The 18,767-nt window shown below is 37.4% G+C and overlaps 1 protein-coding gene across 1 annotated transcript in view; it reads right to left on the reverse strand.

Moving 5' to 3' along the window:
• Nucleotides 1-795: 795 nt before the first annotated feature.
• Nucleotides 796-18,767, reverse strand: part of VWA3B (von Willebrand factor A domain containing 3B) — a 67,114-nt gene continuing 49,142 nt past the window's right edge. Inside the window, 8 exon segments of the mRNA XM_074860955.1 lie at nucleotides 796-2,413; nucleotides 2,415-2,471; nucleotides 2,473-2,580; nucleotides 8,099-8,196; nucleotides 8,739-8,876; nucleotides 9,697-9,821; nucleotides 10,653-10,773; nucleotides 16,069-16,288. Coding sequence (XP_074717056.1) covers nucleotides 2,311-2,413; nucleotides 2,415-2,471; nucleotides 2,473-2,580; nucleotides 8,099-8,196; nucleotides 8,739-8,876; nucleotides 9,697-9,821; nucleotides 10,653-10,773; nucleotides 16,069-16,288 — 970 coding nt within the window. The 3' untranslated portion in view covers nucleotides 796-2,310.

Raw genomic sequence — 18,767 nt, forward strand, 5'->3', positions numbered from 1 at the left:
GGAGTATTGAGCTGTTTTGAAAGTCAAAAGATATCCAAATTATTCAGGTATTCGATATTACAAGGAAAATTAGTATGTGGGAGGATTATTCATTTTTCAGATAAATCAGTTCTCAGCTTAACAGACTGCTTTTAGAAATTTTGAAAAAATAAGTATTACCTAGTTACTGTAAAAGGTATTTAGCTACTGAAGTTATTAGCTTTTACTATTAATGGTACTTACAGGTATTCAAAACATTTCTCTGAGATGCTGACTCTATTTAAAAAAAATCTGCCTTTGTTATAAACAATCAAGAGATAATGCAGTATTGAAAACAGCTACCAGGAAAATCAGGTAAGGGATCACTCTGATGAACATTGGTGTGTCCAGCGTATGAAGGCCAACAATTGAGATTTTAGGGTTATGTAGGTGTCTGAAGATGAAAACGGGGTGTTTCAGCTCATAAGTACTTTCACAATTTAGGCTCCTGACTTGAATATCCAGCCCAATTTGAGCATTACGAAAACTCCATGAAAGGAAAGCGCATTGCTAAATACCTGATATTTTCATTATCTGGTCCACGGAGACTAGCGGAACAATTCATTAGAACAGCAGAGTTTTCCAACACCTCACCCATGTTATTCAACACTTACTCATATCAATTTAATTAAATGTGACTACTTCTGAGTGTGTTAACCCATATAGGTGAATCTCACAGATCTGGTCCTCAGCACATATTGGACTGCCAAGCAGTAAGTATAAACTAATAGTTCATACTAGACCCGAACCTTGGGTAGAAGGAAAAAACAATGCCAGGCAAATTTATTTTCTTTATTCTCTTTACTCTTTAAAATGAAAGTTAAAATAGATATGTGTCAGGGGTCAAGTAACACATTTGATATAATTTACAAAATTATATACACAAAATGCTATGAAATCATTAGCATAGTTTGAAAATGGGACAAATATCTACACCGAAAGATGACAAATACACAATCATATATGGAGATTGGATAAAGAGATATCTGATGAAACCCTGTGAGGATGACCATATAGTCTTATTTAACATCTTCATCAGCTCTCTGACTTTCCCCTTTCTGATAAAACACAGAGGAATATGTAAATGAAAATACATTTAAGTAAAAAAAAGCCATATCCAATGTGCATGGTGTCATAAGAAGAGGACAGGGTACCTTCTTTAGCATGTTCAACCTGCACACTGCTGTGAAGTCTTGTTAGAGTCTTGATAGAGTACTGTGAGATAATCTGGTAAATCTAGTCAGGATTCAAGTGCACAGATAGCCACTGCTCTCATTTACCCTTTCCTTCAACCTGCATGGAATCAGTTACAGGACTTGCTGATCACATCAGCATTATTTCACATTTACTCAGCATCTGCATCTTAAGACATCCAAGAGGGAGGAGTCTGGGATAACTGAGTATTTCCAGTGAAGTAGCCCTACCTGTGGAAGCCGTGGTCTCTCACACAGCTACAAGTCAAGTCCAGCACCTCTGCTCTCATGTAATTCTGACCAGGCCACTTCTAAAATGCGGTGGCACCATCATACCCATTATAAGCAATGTAAATGGAATTTGTAGACAATCTTTAAAAGATGAGTGAAAACTAGAAGGAAAGTTCAGAGGCACCAAATCAAGTTGATTGACAACATGATGATTGATTGAATCTATAATCCACTACTTCTGGAAGTAAATAATTAATGAGGATGTTGAAAACACGTTTAAAATAGTACAAGGAGGTACAACTAGCAGGTATGGACAAAAGTCCTCTTATCTTTCCACTGACAGGATCTTTAAAAAGAAGAGCTGACTGTGGCATGTAATAGCATACCTACGTCAGCCCTGGTCTCTATTGCAGAGTGACAGGGAGTATAGATACTGATGTCAGTTTTAACTGAGCTACCTCAGACACTAAAAGCAATTTAACCTCTGAAGTATTGAGCTCCACATGCAATAATTTAATGCCTGCAATATAGGCATACCTTTAATGTAACAAGTATCAAAAAGTAGAGGGACTGGAATATATTCTCTGCTTAGTAGCAGATACTGAGGTTGGTGTTATTGCATCTTCATTGCTACTACAAATGTTAGGGAAATTAAAGTAGCGCATGTCAGAACATGCTTTATTCAGTTCTTCTCTTTGCTGTGGAAACACATGCTGAGAATGATCAGCGTGAAGAATGGTTTCCAAAGGAGGTGAAAGAACCTTATTACACAGGACGTGGAAAAGCAGGCTGGTCCAACACCCAGAAATGCAGAAACCTGGTTCTTTGTGTGGGGATTAACTAAAGACCCATCACATCTGTTTAATCCCTAGTATTTATAATTTTTCAGAGCTACTTCTTTACTTCCAAAATCTTCTTCACTGCTGGGCAGTGAATGTCTTCCTTTCTGTTTTACTTCCCTTCTGGAGACATAGAAGATCATCAGAGTCCGACATCCTCTCCCCTGGATGGCTTTTGTCTACCGCTCTCCTGTTTCTTTTTTCCCCTATCTTCTTCCACAATACTCTTCTTTGCTTCTTCTCCTCCTTCATCTTCCGCAGATGAGTGAGGATAGGGCTTTGTGGTCTCCCTGTCCAGACTAGAAAATCAGACAAGGAAATTCACTAAGCTAAAAGCACACACATCGTATACTATTTTAAATCCTTTTTTACATGGCATGGATTTCACCTTCTCCCACATCTCACAGTACTGACAAGGAAGGGACTTACCACACTCTTGACCATTCGACAAGGCTATAAATGTCTTATAATTCAGTTTCCCTTTTATTTATAAAATAAATAAAAAATAGCCTAAACCAGGGCTCTAGCCCCTAATTCTGTCTACCTCTCCAAAAAGGGTTTGGGCAATAATTGTCTTCTATGGTGGGGGCCCAGAGCACATAGTGTTTTACTTTACATATGGAATTTGTTAGCTCCATTTTCAGAGTCCTTGTTCTGCCATGATTACTTCTTTCCACTGTGATTGCAGGAAAACACCCCAAAGTGATGCTAGTATCTGATCTTAAAATGATGAGAGCTCTATTAGTACCTCTAAAGATTAGTGAATTAAGCATGACCCCTAGTTCACACCACATAAACATCAAAAGACAATCCCAAAGAACCCAGAGCTGTAGAGTTAGCCAAGCTATGGTAATACAATGTCCTCTGTGGACTCTGTCAGCAGGGGAGCCTGGCCTATCCTTTTACTTTTTTTCCCTTACTTCTACAGGACTTAGCACACAAGGATTGTCTCTTTTTGAGCTTCTAATATTTTACTGCATTCAAACTTTTTGTTTGCTTTCTGATTAAATTATGTTTCTACTTTGTTTCTATCAATAATGTCAGTATGTTCTCATTAGATCTGTGCATACCCATGAGCAATATGCTGCACTGTCCCCCTCTGATAAAAATGACATGGAAGGTAGGTATCTATTTTAGAATATAATAAATAATAAGTTTCAGTGGGAAGCACACTCCCATGCCCTCTAAAAGGTAGGGGCTCTAATGGAAACTCCAACTCAATCTGGGCTGAAGCACTGCCATAGCACTGCTAATATGGGTAACCAATTAATGTGTAACTAATGAAATACAGTTGTGTAATGGCTTTGACTGTACACCTCCTCATAAAAGGAAAACAATCATTCAACACAGCATGGCGGTTACACAAAGAAACAAATATAAAGTAAAATCATGGCCAGTACCAGTTTTTTATGATGCAGCCCCTGAGCTAATGTAGTCAATGACCAGAAGAGGACGTTAAGTATGTCTATATGATACTAAAGTGACATGTTAAGTAGCAAGAAAGGAATGAGATTTCACTTTACGGAGAACTCAAAACCTAGCTGAGAACAAGCAAAAGACAAACATTCTGATTAGTAAGTGCATTGTCAGGGACTGTCTACTCAAGTCTTACAAAGCAATTTACTGTAGAGAGTTATAGATCCAAGAAGTAGGAAACTTAAAAGACTCAGCTATAAAAGCTCTATAGTACCAGGCTTCTATTGTTAATTCTTGGAAAAGAGACTAAAAATTCAGCAGAACCAGATATGACACATAATGTGGAAAAAGACGGAGAGAAATATATTGCAGTAGATGATAAAGTTGGGAATGTGCAAAAGAAGGTTCTGTGATTCTGGCAGCAAGTGGAATATTGTGGATCAGTAGTGATCACCGAGGTTTTTATTGGCACACTAATGCACTTCATCTGGGTACCTGGGGTTAGGTCTATGATGCCTGTATGCTAAAAATTACTCTTCATGTAGTTTATCCAATGCCAACAGAGAACCCTGGGAATCCCAAAGGCTCAAATATGTCTAGTCCAGAGATGTAAGTGGGTATCTAAGTTAAGAGAGTCTCAATTTCAGATGCTCAACTCTCTTTGTCATTTCTTATTAGCTGCTTTACACATTTCACTGCACTCTATGCTATAAATCTCGACATTCAATATACAGCCATGGAGCCAAAGCACCTAAATTCCACTCTCAGACCTGCCAAATGCTCAGGTGTTACTGTTCTGGGTCCCACAATGTCCCTTTGTATATCTGGGCCTTAGTGTCTTTAAAACACTAGCAATCAGATGTAAGAAATAGCATTTGAAATAATATTGTTTGGAGGCACTTCTCATGTTCCTTTAATGGGGGTAATTTGAGGACAATCTGAATAGTGCTATCCTCAAAACCAAGAGACATTTTGCAGTAAAAAGATTGTCATTTCAAATATGGTTTGTTTCTAAAATCTACAACTGTTGCAAGAAAAAACAGAAACAATGTAGTGAAAACTTCAGACTTTAAAACAACTGTAAGACATTGGTGTGCTCAATCATTATGCTTGCAAAATTTATGCTCTATTCCAGACCATGCTAAAAAAATGTTTTAGTTTGATTTAAATGGGATACAATGAATGCCTTAACTGAGAGTCCATTATTTTTTGCTGTGGCAACAATATTGTTTGGAATATTTTATTTAGATTTCATTAATTTCAGTCATCTGCTATACAAACTGGCCAGTGCATTTACAACCAAATCAGTGTTTACTAGCTGGAAACACTATATAGAACTTCACAATTAATATGACTTGAATATGCAGTTTCACATACTATTTTACCAAGAGATCTGCCAGATTTGATATCCCTTCATCTAAAATGTAGATCTAATGAGTACATTTATTTCTCATTTGCAAAAATTCAGTGCATTCATTTCTGTCAGTTCTCCGAAGAATTCCTCTGTTTGCCCATGAATAACTCACTTTTCTCATCATTTGTACATAACAATAGCAAGTCAGCTTGCCAACAAAGTCTGCTTGGAGAATGGTTATTAAATTTTATATAAAAGCATTCAGTCATGAAACAAAGAATGGAGAGTGAAAGCCATACTTATTGTGTATGCATTTAGTCACATCTTTTCTTAATAAGGTACCTCATTTAGAATATCCAATTCAGTGGAAGGAAAAGACTTCCACTGATTTTGCTGAAACTTAGGTCAATTATATACCTGCCTCTTTTCAACTGGTTGTATGCATTAAATAGCGAACCATGGTCGTCAGGTTTACTTTTTGGTGAAAAGAAGCTACTGTCATGTAGGTGATGTCACCATCAAAAGGCATTGATGTATTTTCAGATTTGGAATTCTCCTCAGTAAAGTAGGGGTGTTCATTTGTTTATGTGCTGTGGCTGCAAGCTGGTAGAAGAACGAGTTTCAAACTGCACTGGAATCACTACTTGAGAATGATGAAACAAAAAAGCAACACTGATTCAAGCCCTGTTTCCCACATATTTTCTAGTATCATGATCCATAGATCAGCCCACAACTGGTACCCTTGCCCATCATTTTGAGATGCAATCTTTAACTACCTGGACTTGTGCAAAGCTTCTGACACTGTCCCACACAACACCCTTGTCTCTAAATTGGAGACACACGGATATGACAGGTCCACTCATTGGATAAGGAATTGGCTCTATGGTCGCACTCAAAGAGTTGCGGTCAATGGCTCAATGTCCAAGTGGAGAGCAGTGACGAGTGGCATTCATCAGAGGTCAGTATTGGGACCGGTGCTGTTTAACATCTTTCTTGGCGACATGGACAGTGGGATCGAGTGCACCCTCAACAATGTCACCAATGGCACCAAGCTGTGTGTGCAGTCGACACGCTGGAGGGAAGGGATGTGCCATCCAGAGAGACCTTGACAGGCTTGAGAGGTGGGCCCGTACGAACCTCATGAAGTTCAACAAGGCCAAGTGCAAGGTCCTGCACATGGGTCAAGGCAATCCCATGGACAAATACAGGCTGAGCAAAGAGAGGATTGGGAGCAGCCCTGTGGAGAAGGACTTGGGAGTAGTAGTGGATGGAAAACTAACTGTGAGCCAGAAATGTGCGTTCGCAGCCCAGAAAGTCAACTGTATCCTGGGCTGCATCAAGAGAAGTATGGCCAGCAGGTCAAGGGAGGTGATTCTGCCCCTCTACTCTGCTCTCGTGAGACCCCACGTGCAGTGCTGTGTTCAGCTCTGGGGCCCCCGACCTAAGAAGGGCATAGACCTGCTCAAGAGGGTCCAGAGGAGGGCCACAAAGATGGTCAGAGTGCTGGAAGCCCTCTCCTCTGAAGAAAGGCTGAGAGAGTTGGGGTTGTTAAGCCTGGAGAAGAGAAGGCTCTGGGAAGACCTTATAGCAGCCTTCCAGTATTTAAAGGGGGCCTACAGGAAAGATGGGGAGGGACTCTATCAGGAAGTGTAGTGATAGGATGAGGGGTAATGGTTTCAAACTGAAAGAGAGCAGATTTGGACTGGATATAAGGAAGAAATTATTTTATGTGAGGATGGTGAGACACTGGAACAGGTTGCCCAGAGAGGTTGTGGATGCCCCCTCCCTGGAAGTATTCAAGGCCAGATTGGACGGGGCTTTGAGCAACCTGGTCTAGTGGAAGGTGTCCCTGCCCATGGCAGGGGGGTTGGAACTAGGTGATCTTTAAAGTCCCTTCCAACTCAAACCATTCTATGATTCTAGGTTTCTGTGATATTGGAATATTTCAATAAAAATGAAGAACTTCTAAAATTGCCTTTAAAGGTAGGATTTGTCCTGTTCATGCAACCATGGGGAAGAAATCTCCCATGGTAGAGATTATACAATTCTTTGGCAGCAGTGCCCATACTACGTTGACATACACAGAAGAGGAAACCCTTCTGGGATGACAAAGCAGATGGAAGATTCAAAAGAAAAGTACATGTTTTCTCACACAAAATGTGAAACGGTGCAGCTCCTTCTGGGAAGAGGCTATGGATGATAAAGGTTTACATGAATTCCAAAAAAGTAACAACACAAATTCATGGAAGGAAAATCCATCAAGGCTGTTTAATACAGAGACTCCAATTCTGCTTCAGAAAATCCTTAAATCACAAACTGCTGGAGGTTGGGAATGTATTCTGGAGAAATATCCCTAGATGATTGTTCTACTCTTATGCTACTTCCTAAGATCTGTTGTTGCTAGCTGTCAGGGATTGTTGATGCTCTGAAGATTATCGTAATCCAAAACTATTTCAAATGTATTAAACTAGAACTTAATAAAAGATGAAAAAGTAATCCACAATCACTTGGAACCACTGCACAGTCAGTGCTCACTTCACACCAGAAAAATGTTACTGCTGCTTTACATAAGTTCTGCAGAAATTAAGTAGGAGCTCATATTCATCCTACATGCTCTCTCCCCATCATTCCCCAGATTTAAATGCAGTAGAAGATTCAGTATCTTAGAAACAACTTGCGATTTAATCCATAGCTTTATATCACAATAAAATAAGGTTTACAACAAATAGAAACTCCATCTCAACTTTCAGCAATCCTCTAACAGCTTCCTGGGGCTAAGCTTCAAACCATCAGATCCCACCAATATTTCAAAAATGAAAATAGGGCAACAAATTGCCAGATAATAAAATGATAGGACAGATAGTTAATGCTCTTCTGATTGACATGCTTGTGGGTCAACTCACTTGGTTGCATGTGTAGAGCAAGTCAGATCACAACTGTAATTAGACTACTAGATATGAAAATCTGACAGCATAGCTGAAGCCAAAGTGCAACATTTAGGATTCACATAGAATAACTTTTATATTTTTAGGTTCAAGCATACTCACGTCATATAATCCACCATCTGCACCATTCTTATGTACTGACAGGAAAAGGCATACTTTGTTTGGCTGATTTTAATAAGCCTCCTTCTTACACAGTGTTCCTGCAATAACACAATCAACATTCATCTAATTTAAATCTAAATCTCAGAAACAGTTAAGATACATATGTATAAAAAGTCAACTGTTTTAATGTAACTGTAATCAGCCTCTAAATAACGAAGACAAAAGTTTAAAATACAAAGTACATTTTCTTAATATGCACTATAAAAAATGCAGTAGAATTATCATAATGGCTTACAAACAAACAAACGTAATGAAATGAATTGAAGATTATACTGACTGTGATAAAACTCCCTCTGTTTCTCATTTTAGCAGCATGGAGCTTGTGAAAGCCACCACATGGATTATAGAGGAAAGAACAGAGTATGATTTAAGAATAAATTACCCTAACAGAATTTCTCGGTTCATGTCTATCACATGAGCTCTTCATTGAGCCCTGCAATCTGATTTACTTTGGTTAACTGGAGACAGGGATTGGGACAGTGAACTCAGTAGCCTGGCAGCTAGTATCTATCTGCCTCATCAACAATAGAACAATGGTGATACCATTGCCAAACTGGTATCATCTTCTAGGTTTACTTACTTTCCTGTTGTTGAACGTCAGGACTGTGTAGAGTTTGTCACCCATTTCCACCCTCTTTGGTGTTGCTATGACAATAGCAGGCACATAACATTCATTTCCTCTCTGTATCACAGTTCTGGCAAACACATGGTCTCCAACCTGCACATCAGGAAAACATCGGTTTGCAAGAACCGTGTAACTTGGGAGTTTTACAAGACACAAAATCTAAACACTAAGATTTTTTTACATGAATCACCATTTGAACATGTCCCCATGCTTCAATATGGATCTTTAAAAGAAAAGAACTTTGTCCTTGTATGTATCGATCACTCACAATTTCCACTGAATCAGGAAGAGAACACAAAGAGAAAATAAAGGACAGAGTCCTACTAAATGTACCAGGGCTCAACTAGCAAGTTGACTGAATGAGGAAACTCTTACAACTCTTCATTCCCTTGGACTTTGCGCAAATTTATGTTTTTAAACCAACCAATTTAAGCTTTTAAACCAACCTTGGGAATTTTAGAGAATTCCATATGTAACTGACTTATATAAAATTATTTTAAAAATTAAAACAGAAGTCACAATTTTCTACCAAATTCTTCAGATCTTCTCTAGAGTTGGATGTTCCCCTTACCAAGGCTCTCCTTGATTCGTAATCTATGTGCTAAGAAACAATCTTTCTACTGGTAAAAAGCCCACCTTTCTTCTATAGGTGGGCAAATATTCTTGTTTTATAAAGAAAATAATATAGAATTCTAAAATACAAAGGAATAGGATTACAATGAAAACAAGCTCCAAACGAATGAAAAATAGCATGTTGAAAGAGCATGATATTACTATCACTAAAAACTCCTCTTTAAAATAAATAGATGTATTTAAAAGATTTTTTAAAATCTATCCTTTATTCTATGTGTGACCAAACGAACAAAAATCAAAAATGCATATTTGCTGTCACAAAAAACCTCTAATTTTTCACCTGCAGGTACGGGCATGGCATAGCACCTCCCACAGGTATAGTGAACTTCATGGGTACGGTACGGGTCTCCCCATTGCTGAAGTCAACAAGTGCACGGGTAGAACTGATATTCTTTATCACAGTTCCTAAAAAACAACATAATAAAATATTCAAATTATTTTTATTTTACCCCTTGTGGATTTTTTTTTTTAAATCCTATATGCTGTCACACATCACTGAGGTCAAACATGTCTGCATTATACATTCTTCATTTGCATTTAGCTAGGGTAACCTGTGCTAGGGCAACAGAGAAATTTATACTTAAAAATATATAGTCTTAGTAACCATTCCTAATAATTCCATAAAAATAAAATTAAGAATAACGTTCAAGCCCATGTCTGAAATTTGTACACTGATCAGGAGAATGACTGTTGACATAATGAAACTATTACCACAGTTAAAAATATGTAATTTAAAAAACCAAACAAGTGAAGTAACACAAAAATGAAACACACACACACACCGTTTTTTAAAATGAAACAACAGAACACAATTTTATCTACTAATCATTCTGTCTCAAAACTCAACAAAAAGGCAGAAGCATTTAGAGAATTTGAAAACACACACACATGCGCGCGCGTGTGTGTGTGCTTGGCTTTTGCCAAACACTCAACAGAAACGTTCAAGGGAGACATCAAAGAGAGATAGGTTGATACTCTTGGATACTCAGTTACTTAAAAGGATTTCCCTCCATACTCTTCTTACATAAATGTATCATTGCTTTCTAACTTTACAAAATGTACGTCTTTTTATAAATGTACATATATGCACACACAAGATATATATTCATTTTTCATGAATACGCACATGTAATATTAAATCTGATTAAGGCAGAAGTAGCTAATTATGACTAAAACAAATGTTTTATCAGTATTAAGAAACTCTAAAAATATTTAAAATGTTACAAAAATATATACCTGGATAATAAAATCCTGTGATGTCTGATCTTGCAATCACCTTTTGTTTTTTGTCAATCACAAATACTTGGCCTTTATGTCTGTTTTTAGACTTTGACTTCACAGTTTCTTCTTCAAGTCTCTGTAATTTGATACAATTATTTTTTCCACAACAGGTAAGCCAGTCAGCCTCAATCTATCCTTTGGAATTAATTAAAAATTTAGGCAATGTAATGTTATGACCTCTGCAGATAATTCACAGTAAACCAGAATTATTTTAAATATTCAGAATAGTTATAAACAGAGGAAGCAATGTTACAGGAAGTACTCATGGAGAAGATCATCAAAGATGAAAATTTTTTTTTAAAAAAACTTTAAAAGTTGTACAATTCATATTCAAGGATGAGGTAAGGAAAAATCAACTGATTTTGCAGAATAAGTGAAGGTGCTATACACATTCACTCTGTCCAGGTAGGTGAGTCTTCACAGTAATCTCATTTTCATTAGAAGTACCTCACTGTATGGAATGACTGATTAAAAAATCAAATATAGAATAAAAAATCTTGAAGATACTATACCGCTATAGCATATAAATTATATCAACACTTCTGTTTTTCAAACTCAGCCTGAACCAGAGGCTCTTCATAGTGCTTAACTGACTGCTTGAAATACAACATAACAAAGGCTGATTTGAGTGCAAAGACTTACAGCTCCACAGACACAAAAAGGTATTTGGGTAAACCATTTACTTAATTCCTCAGGCTCCAAAGGGACAGCTGCTGCTGAATATTTATTATCAACTAAATTGTAATGCTTGACTAATAACTTGGGCAACTTCCAGCACTCCGCATTAATCCAAATACTAAAGACTGTGCAGGCATCCACAATGAGGACGCCGAGGCCTGCAGAATTCAGGTGGCTCAGAAATAGTGTCTAAATTCAAATCCATCTCTCCTTCCTCTCACACAGCCTTGAGGAGTTCAGCACGGTTGACCCAAACACCGTCAGAGTGCCCATTTCTGGGGTATCATTCTCCAGTATTTTTATTACAAAGGAACCCTGTCTGATTCTCAGGGATTTTCACTCCATTTAGCTCTGCTTCTGTTGAAGGCAATGAATTAAACCATATGAGGTGAAGGAGACTTTGTTTACCTCTGCTGCATTTTTAAATTCCTACTGTAAGTGAGAACAATTAGGAAGACTATCCACAGATCTCCACGTATCTTGGCTCTAACTTTGGGTTTTCACAGTCCTGACATCTCCAGAGCCAAGCAACCACTGCTTTTCCCAGGCTGTCAGTGGCAACAAGCCCAACTTTTTGTAGCTACACATTTATCTGTCCAGCAGGTTACTTCACTTGATGACAATGGAAAATTTGACCAAACATTTCTAGATAGTTATAACTTTTTTGTTGTTGCCCTATTTGGGATGCTTGTTTTCCTTTGTCTCCCTAAAGAGACACAAGAACAAAGGCAGGGGGTGCCAAGCTGTCTAGGAAACATATGAATGCAAAAAAGGTACCAACAGACAGTGATTAGTGATTCTTAAACAGTGAGGATGAATGAGGAAAGAAATGGGACACCAGGAAAAAGAAGAAACTGCCAAGGGAGATCCAGAATTTCCACTCTTGTAAAGAACCAAGTCTCAACTATAAATATTTCATTAGGCATAATTAAATCAATTGTATATGAAAGACATTTTTCAGAAAGAACAGACTCAATGAGCCACTAGAGGTCCCTTTCCACCCAAATAAACATGCTTTACAAAACACATTATGCTTATTAACTATTTTCAGTTATTTTTAATCACATAGTGACCATTCAACAAGGTCACAAACAAGTGTAAGCCTTGCACTTTCAAGCTCATCAGGGAAACACAGTACTTTTAAAAGTATATTCTTAATGAGAGTTAATCCTTAGCAATTAATGCAGCTTTATTTCTCTGCAGAATCTGAAGTCCATTCATATGCAGAAACAGAAATATTTAGTATGAGAGGAAATGTTCTCTGTCACTCTCAAAGGCCAGATTATAACACTGGGGAAAGAAATACTTTACATGAAAATGTTACAGTCATTAACGGAATGCACAAAACTGTCCTGGAAGCTATCGTGCTTGGGGAATAGTAATACCATGGCCCTAGTAGACCTGAGGTGGTCTAATGAGAAGTGGGTAGGCGACCCTGAAAAATCCTTTGAGTAGGTGACATCATGTTGTAAACAGTTTATAATTCAGTGAGAAAAATACATCATAAGAAATGATGGCTGACTGTTATCCCTGACAAGTTCAAAATAGAAAACAGATACTTAAGCCAAAGCAGTTACTTATTAGGGAAAAAAAACCCCAACAACAACAAAGTAAATACATTCCTCATTTTTAACATCTTTAGATGAAAGCTGAATGTCAGCCTGAAGAGGAAGATTTTTGTCAACCCATGCTTTAATCTGTACAGCAAAAGGAACTGAGTCAACTGAGTAAAATACAGTCTACAATTAGCCCTCCAACTGGGTAATCATCAACGTTCAGTGGTTTATATTTTGCCTGATAATAACTAAATGTGTTTGCTCATTTCCCAAAGCATTTACTTCTTGCATCACTAGAGGTCTTCAGTCATCTCACGGCCCTGTGCAGATGGATGTCTACTTCATCCTCCTCCAATAAGGCACTGGCATACCCTATCTTCCACAGATACGTGCAAACATAGTAGCCTGAATACAACTCCCAGAGAAGATCAGACCACAGAGGGAGGATAACCAGACCAATAATTCAGTTGTAGGCTTAACAGAAAGCTCTTGTTGCAAGGACATCCAAAAATCTTTTAAGAAGATGTGCAGTAATTAGGAACCCTTATAAGCTAATAACTAAGGGGAATTTAAAAGTCTGCTTTGTTGAGTAGACCTCCAGGATGATTGTGATTTTTCTACCATCTCGCAATGACAATTTTCATTCAGTGCCATATCAGCTATTTCATGTACTTCAGCTGGCAGTTTATTTTTTTATATCCGTTTTATAGACAGAAATCTCAGTTGGAAAAACCTCCAACAGCATTTTTAAAGGGGTCCCCAGTTTTTTTCTGTTTTTTCCATCACATGACCAGAACTCTAATTACATCTGTATTTCTGCCTCTCACTCTTAAAGCCTTTCAGTTTCAGATTAGCAATTACTGAAGATGGTGCTCTGATTAGGCTCCTAAAGCAGGCTGACTCAGGATAAGTGACTGTACAGTGTTAATCACATCATGTCTAAGAGCACACACTAGTTGTTTCAAGGCAACAGTAAAATTACAGTCAACAGATGAAACATGAACATATTTCTGCTGCTCTTGTATTGGGACATTATATGGCAGAGGTAATTCCATAATCAAAATACCTATATTAGCAATGTAATATTTTCAGACTAATGTAAAATGAATCAAGATCATCTGTTTTTTTAAAACATCAAAATGTTTTCAAATATACAGTCTTAATTGAAAAAAATTCTCAAAAACTACAGAAAACTGAATGTGATCCTTTCCATAATCACTTATTTTCATACATGGCACATGCTACCATAATATATTCTACTCCATTCAACCGAAATAATTTATTATAACTTATGTCATGGTATGTAAAAGGCCACAGCTCATCATGAAAACTATTGTTGATCTTGATGAGAGGTATATCTCAGTCAATGAATGTCAAATAAAACAAAATATTTTTGCTATATACTCTGATAAGCAGAGAATATGGATACTTGGCATAATTTACAGTTGTAAATTCCAACTGTACATCCCCATTTATTGCTAAGAACTCACAGTATAGGTTTGTACTGTGCTCGTTTGAGTTTCACTTATCTTACCTCTTCAAATTGATGTATGTATATATATACACATATTTGTATACGTATACATGCATACGTCGGGGCAAAAAAGAACTAGTATGATCATTTGATTATGCTTCCTGCATAATACAAAGCATAGGACTTTCCTCAGCATTCACTGCAACTAAGCCAACCGCACCTTCAAGTTCAGTCAAAGAGTAGTTTCCCTCACCCAATGATATAAAACAATGAACGAGAAAAGGAATATAATAATATATGAGCTTTATGATTAATTCTCTATTTGGTTTTACTTATTCTCTATTAGAACTTAGAGGTCTGAGAAAAGTTTTTCTTTCTTATTAATTTCCTAGATTGCTTATTTTAATATTATCATAGACTCTACCTAGACAGCAGTTCTGCAGAGGCAGCTCCCAGTGAAGCACTGTTTAATGAAGCTTTTAGATGAAAAAAATTGAAACCAAATAAGAGAAATGGTTTGGTTTTTTCAGAGGTAAGTACTTTGAATTTCAAAGCATCAATAGTGTATACAGAAATCTTTCCACTGAGGAAGATTAAATTGTTTTTAAACACTTAAAAGTGTGTTCTTAATTTCCCTGAGAATTCATACTTATATCTTGAAGGTAAAACCATCAAGGTAGAATCAATTCATTTTTAAGAATGTTCTGAAAGAGTGAAAATAATAATAGGAGAATACAATATTGTAACCTAAGATATGTTTCCTGACCATATATACCACCACAGAAAAAGCTGAAATGAAAAAGTATGTTCTCTCTTTCAATAGGGCAGCCTAAAATAACTTACTAGCCTTAGTTTTATACTTATTGCTTCATGTATTTCCATATGCATTTCATTAAACCTCTCAATAGCATTCCAAGTAAACTCAGAGGTTCAGCTGGGGGACAGAGATATATATCTCGATCAAAAATCACAAACTTCAACCACAGTTTCAGACTAGCTATACTACTTTCTGCTAATGTATTAATGGAGTGGAGAGAGCACTTTGGCCTGCCAAAAGTAGGATACCACTTCAGGATGAGCTCCAGATGCCATGACACCATTGACAACACTGTGAGATTAGCCACCAGTTCGTGTATGCCTACATTTTATGGACAGCTAAATTTCAGTGTCCAAATATGAAGCTGAATCCCACATCCTCTCTCAATCTTTTCTCTTACAAGAAAGATACCACAGAAGACTACAGTGAATTACTCCAACATTACAAGGACTTTTAGTCCTGTTTATCAAATATTAACCCAAACACAATCTTATATCATAATTGCCTTTAAAATATATCTTCTTTCTCTTCTTTCATATAGATCTCTGCCGTCATTGCAGAGAAGATAAAGATACTTTGCTCAGATTTATTTCTAAGAGGCTTGATTTCTGTGGGTCTCTCAGCTCCAGAACTTATGCTTCACCGGTACTTCAAAAAAGTCATTGAAAGCTTGCTCTCTTTTTAACTACCTTCTTTCCTCTATCCATTTGTATAGCATCATGCTAAATGCCTACTTTATCAGCTATAATCATGGAAAAAAATTATTCCAGAAGAACATACTGAAGAGGAATATTTGCGGGGGGGGGGGGGGGGGGGGGGGGAGGGGAATCACTTCCAATCTATTACCTTTTTATTGTTGCTTATGTGTGATTCTGAGCTTTTCTCAGTTTCCTTTTTGACAGCTTCCTGGAGATCAGAGGCTTGTTGTATATATGTTAAAGCTGCCAGTATCTCATCTTCTAACAATATTACATCTTCAAAGGAAATTGGCCATCCCAAATTCTCTAAAGCCCCCAGCAAAGCTTCTTTATGCTGCATATATTGGACTGGCCCATCCTCTTTAAATCTTAAAAAAATATATTTTTTAAAAATTAGTAATCACAAGTAGGAAGAATTTTAATTTTAACAGTACTTTACAAATAGAATCACAAAGCATAAAGGCAGAATAAAACATAAGATTCATCCAATCTATCTTCTGTATGCCACAACTTATCGCGTTTCGTTCAGCTACTACTGTGTCTGGTCAAACAATCACATCTGACTTAACCAGATCTCATAGAAAGACATTGTCATGGTTTAATCCCAGCCAGCAACTAAGCCCCACATAGCTGCTTGCTCACTCCCCCCAGGTGGGATGGGGGAGAGAATTGGAAGAGTAAAAGTGAGAAAACTCATGGACTGAGATAAAGATAGCTTAATAAAAAGCTGTGCACACAAGCAAAGCAAAACAAGGAATTCATTCACTGCTTCCCATAGGTCCACAGGTGTTCAGCCATCTCCAGGGAAGCAGGGCTCCATCACACGTAACAGTGACTTGGGAAGACAAAAGTGATCACTCAGAATGTCCCCCCCCCTTCCTTCTTCTTCCCCCAGATTTATATGCTGAGCATGATGCCATATGGAGTGGGATACCCCTCTAGTCAGCTGGGGTCAGCTGTCCCAGCTGTGTCCCCTCCTAATTCCTTGTTCACCCCCACCCTGCTCGCTGGTGGGGTGGTGTGAGAAGCAGAAAAGGCCTCGACTCTGTGTAAGCACTGCTCAGCAATAACTGAAACATCCCTGAAGTATCAACACTCTTTCCAGCACAAATGCAAAACATAGCCCCATACCAGGTACTATGAAGAAAATTAACTCTACCCCAGCCAAAACCAGCACATACATCTACAGAGCAATTCAAGTGGCTGAGCATAGATGTCTGGTGCCATTTTAGATGTCCTAGAATATGTGAGGCATCAATAAAGAACTTGCAGATACAACTGAGAAATTATGGAAATCCCTGTCCATTCTGGAGCAGCAGCCAGGGTGAAGTGGCAAGCATCTAGACAATCTAAAATATTAGTGTCCTGATTTGCCACATCAGTCTTCACTGATCACATAAAAAAGATACAATCTCCTGCTGCTTATTCCTATGTCAGTTCTGCACTGCTCAATTTTACTCAGTGATCAGGAGTTTGCTTCCATCCATGCCAGTGGATTGATTATGCAAATGTCCACTAAAGAGCCAGCTTGAAGCTACACACTACACACAGCTTTATAAAGGTATTTATAAACCGAAAGGTGAATTAGATACAGTCATCTTGATAAAAAAACAAACCAAACCCTCCAAAATCCAGAACAGGTAGAATTCTTTATATCTCCAATTGGAAGTAACATACTTCATTTTAGAACTCAAAAAGTAGCTCTTCTTCTTTTGTGGCTCTTCTCTACAGCTGTGCCAACATTTAAAAAAATGTGAAACCTAGAACTGGAGAGAGTATTTAAGTGTCTGTCTTACCAACACATGCAACCATGGTGATGCCTATCGTGTTGCCCTACCCTTTGCTATCTCTCTGCTCCTCAGGAACTGCTTTGTATTGAAATTAACCTGACTGGTATAGTTACTAGATTTTGGTCTCTATTACCTGAATCCATTATTAATTTATAATCAATGACAAGCTAACTTATCTCCTGAGTTGGACCTCTCAAACATTTTGAACACAAACATAATATTACCACTTCTCCAGTAAATTTGGATTTCCCTAGTAACATTTTAATACATACTAGTGAACCAGAAATTCCCTCAATCAATTATTTCAGGACTCATGTGATGAAGTTAGTAGACTTTGTTTATTATTCTCTCCTTCTGGATTACTAATTTTGAAAGTATATTGTCATCCTTTTGTAATACATGAACGTGATCATTCAAATTGTAAATTCAGAAAAGAAATAGATCAAATATTTCAATTTCTATGCACCAATATTAATAATTTTAATATGCCCCTCTAGCAGCAGACTGTGGAATTGCTAGGACTTTTTTTTCCTTATATACATAATTGGCCATATGCTACCAACAGTAAAATATTTTGGATACCACCCTGTCAAATTTCTGTACTCTACAACTCATTGTTTATCAACAGACATCTATTTCTTTTTTTTTTTAATTATATGCTGTTCTTTTGTTTAGCAGCTTTCACTTCCTCTCTGCACCAGAATGGGGTTTTAGTTCTCTTTATTGATGACAGAACTGTGTATTTTTTGCTCATTAGATTAAGTTTTCTTAAAAGCATTCTAGTTTTCATTCCCATTTTTCTGCCTAGGAATATTTCACACCCATTCAGTTTTCATTAATTGATCTTCACTTTATTCTCTGAAGGAAACAGACACTAACTTCACTGATGTCAGTCCTGTTTATACAGTCACTTGTTTTCTAAATCAATATACAGAAATAAGCTAGTTAAAGTACTACAAACTTACAGTGTGATATATGGTTCCAGCACAAGCTGTAAAGGTGCTTATTATACCTTTACAAACCAGCCACTGAAGTGCTCTATACAGGATGAGACAAG

The sequence above is a fragment of the Strix uralensis genome, chromosome 2, assembly GCF_047716275.1.
Source record: "Strix uralensis isolate ZFMK-TIS-50842 chromosome 2, bStrUra1, whole genome shotgun sequence".
Classification (NCBI taxonomy): Eukaryota; Metazoa; Chordata; class Aves; order Strigiformes; family Strigidae; genus Strix; species Strix uralensis.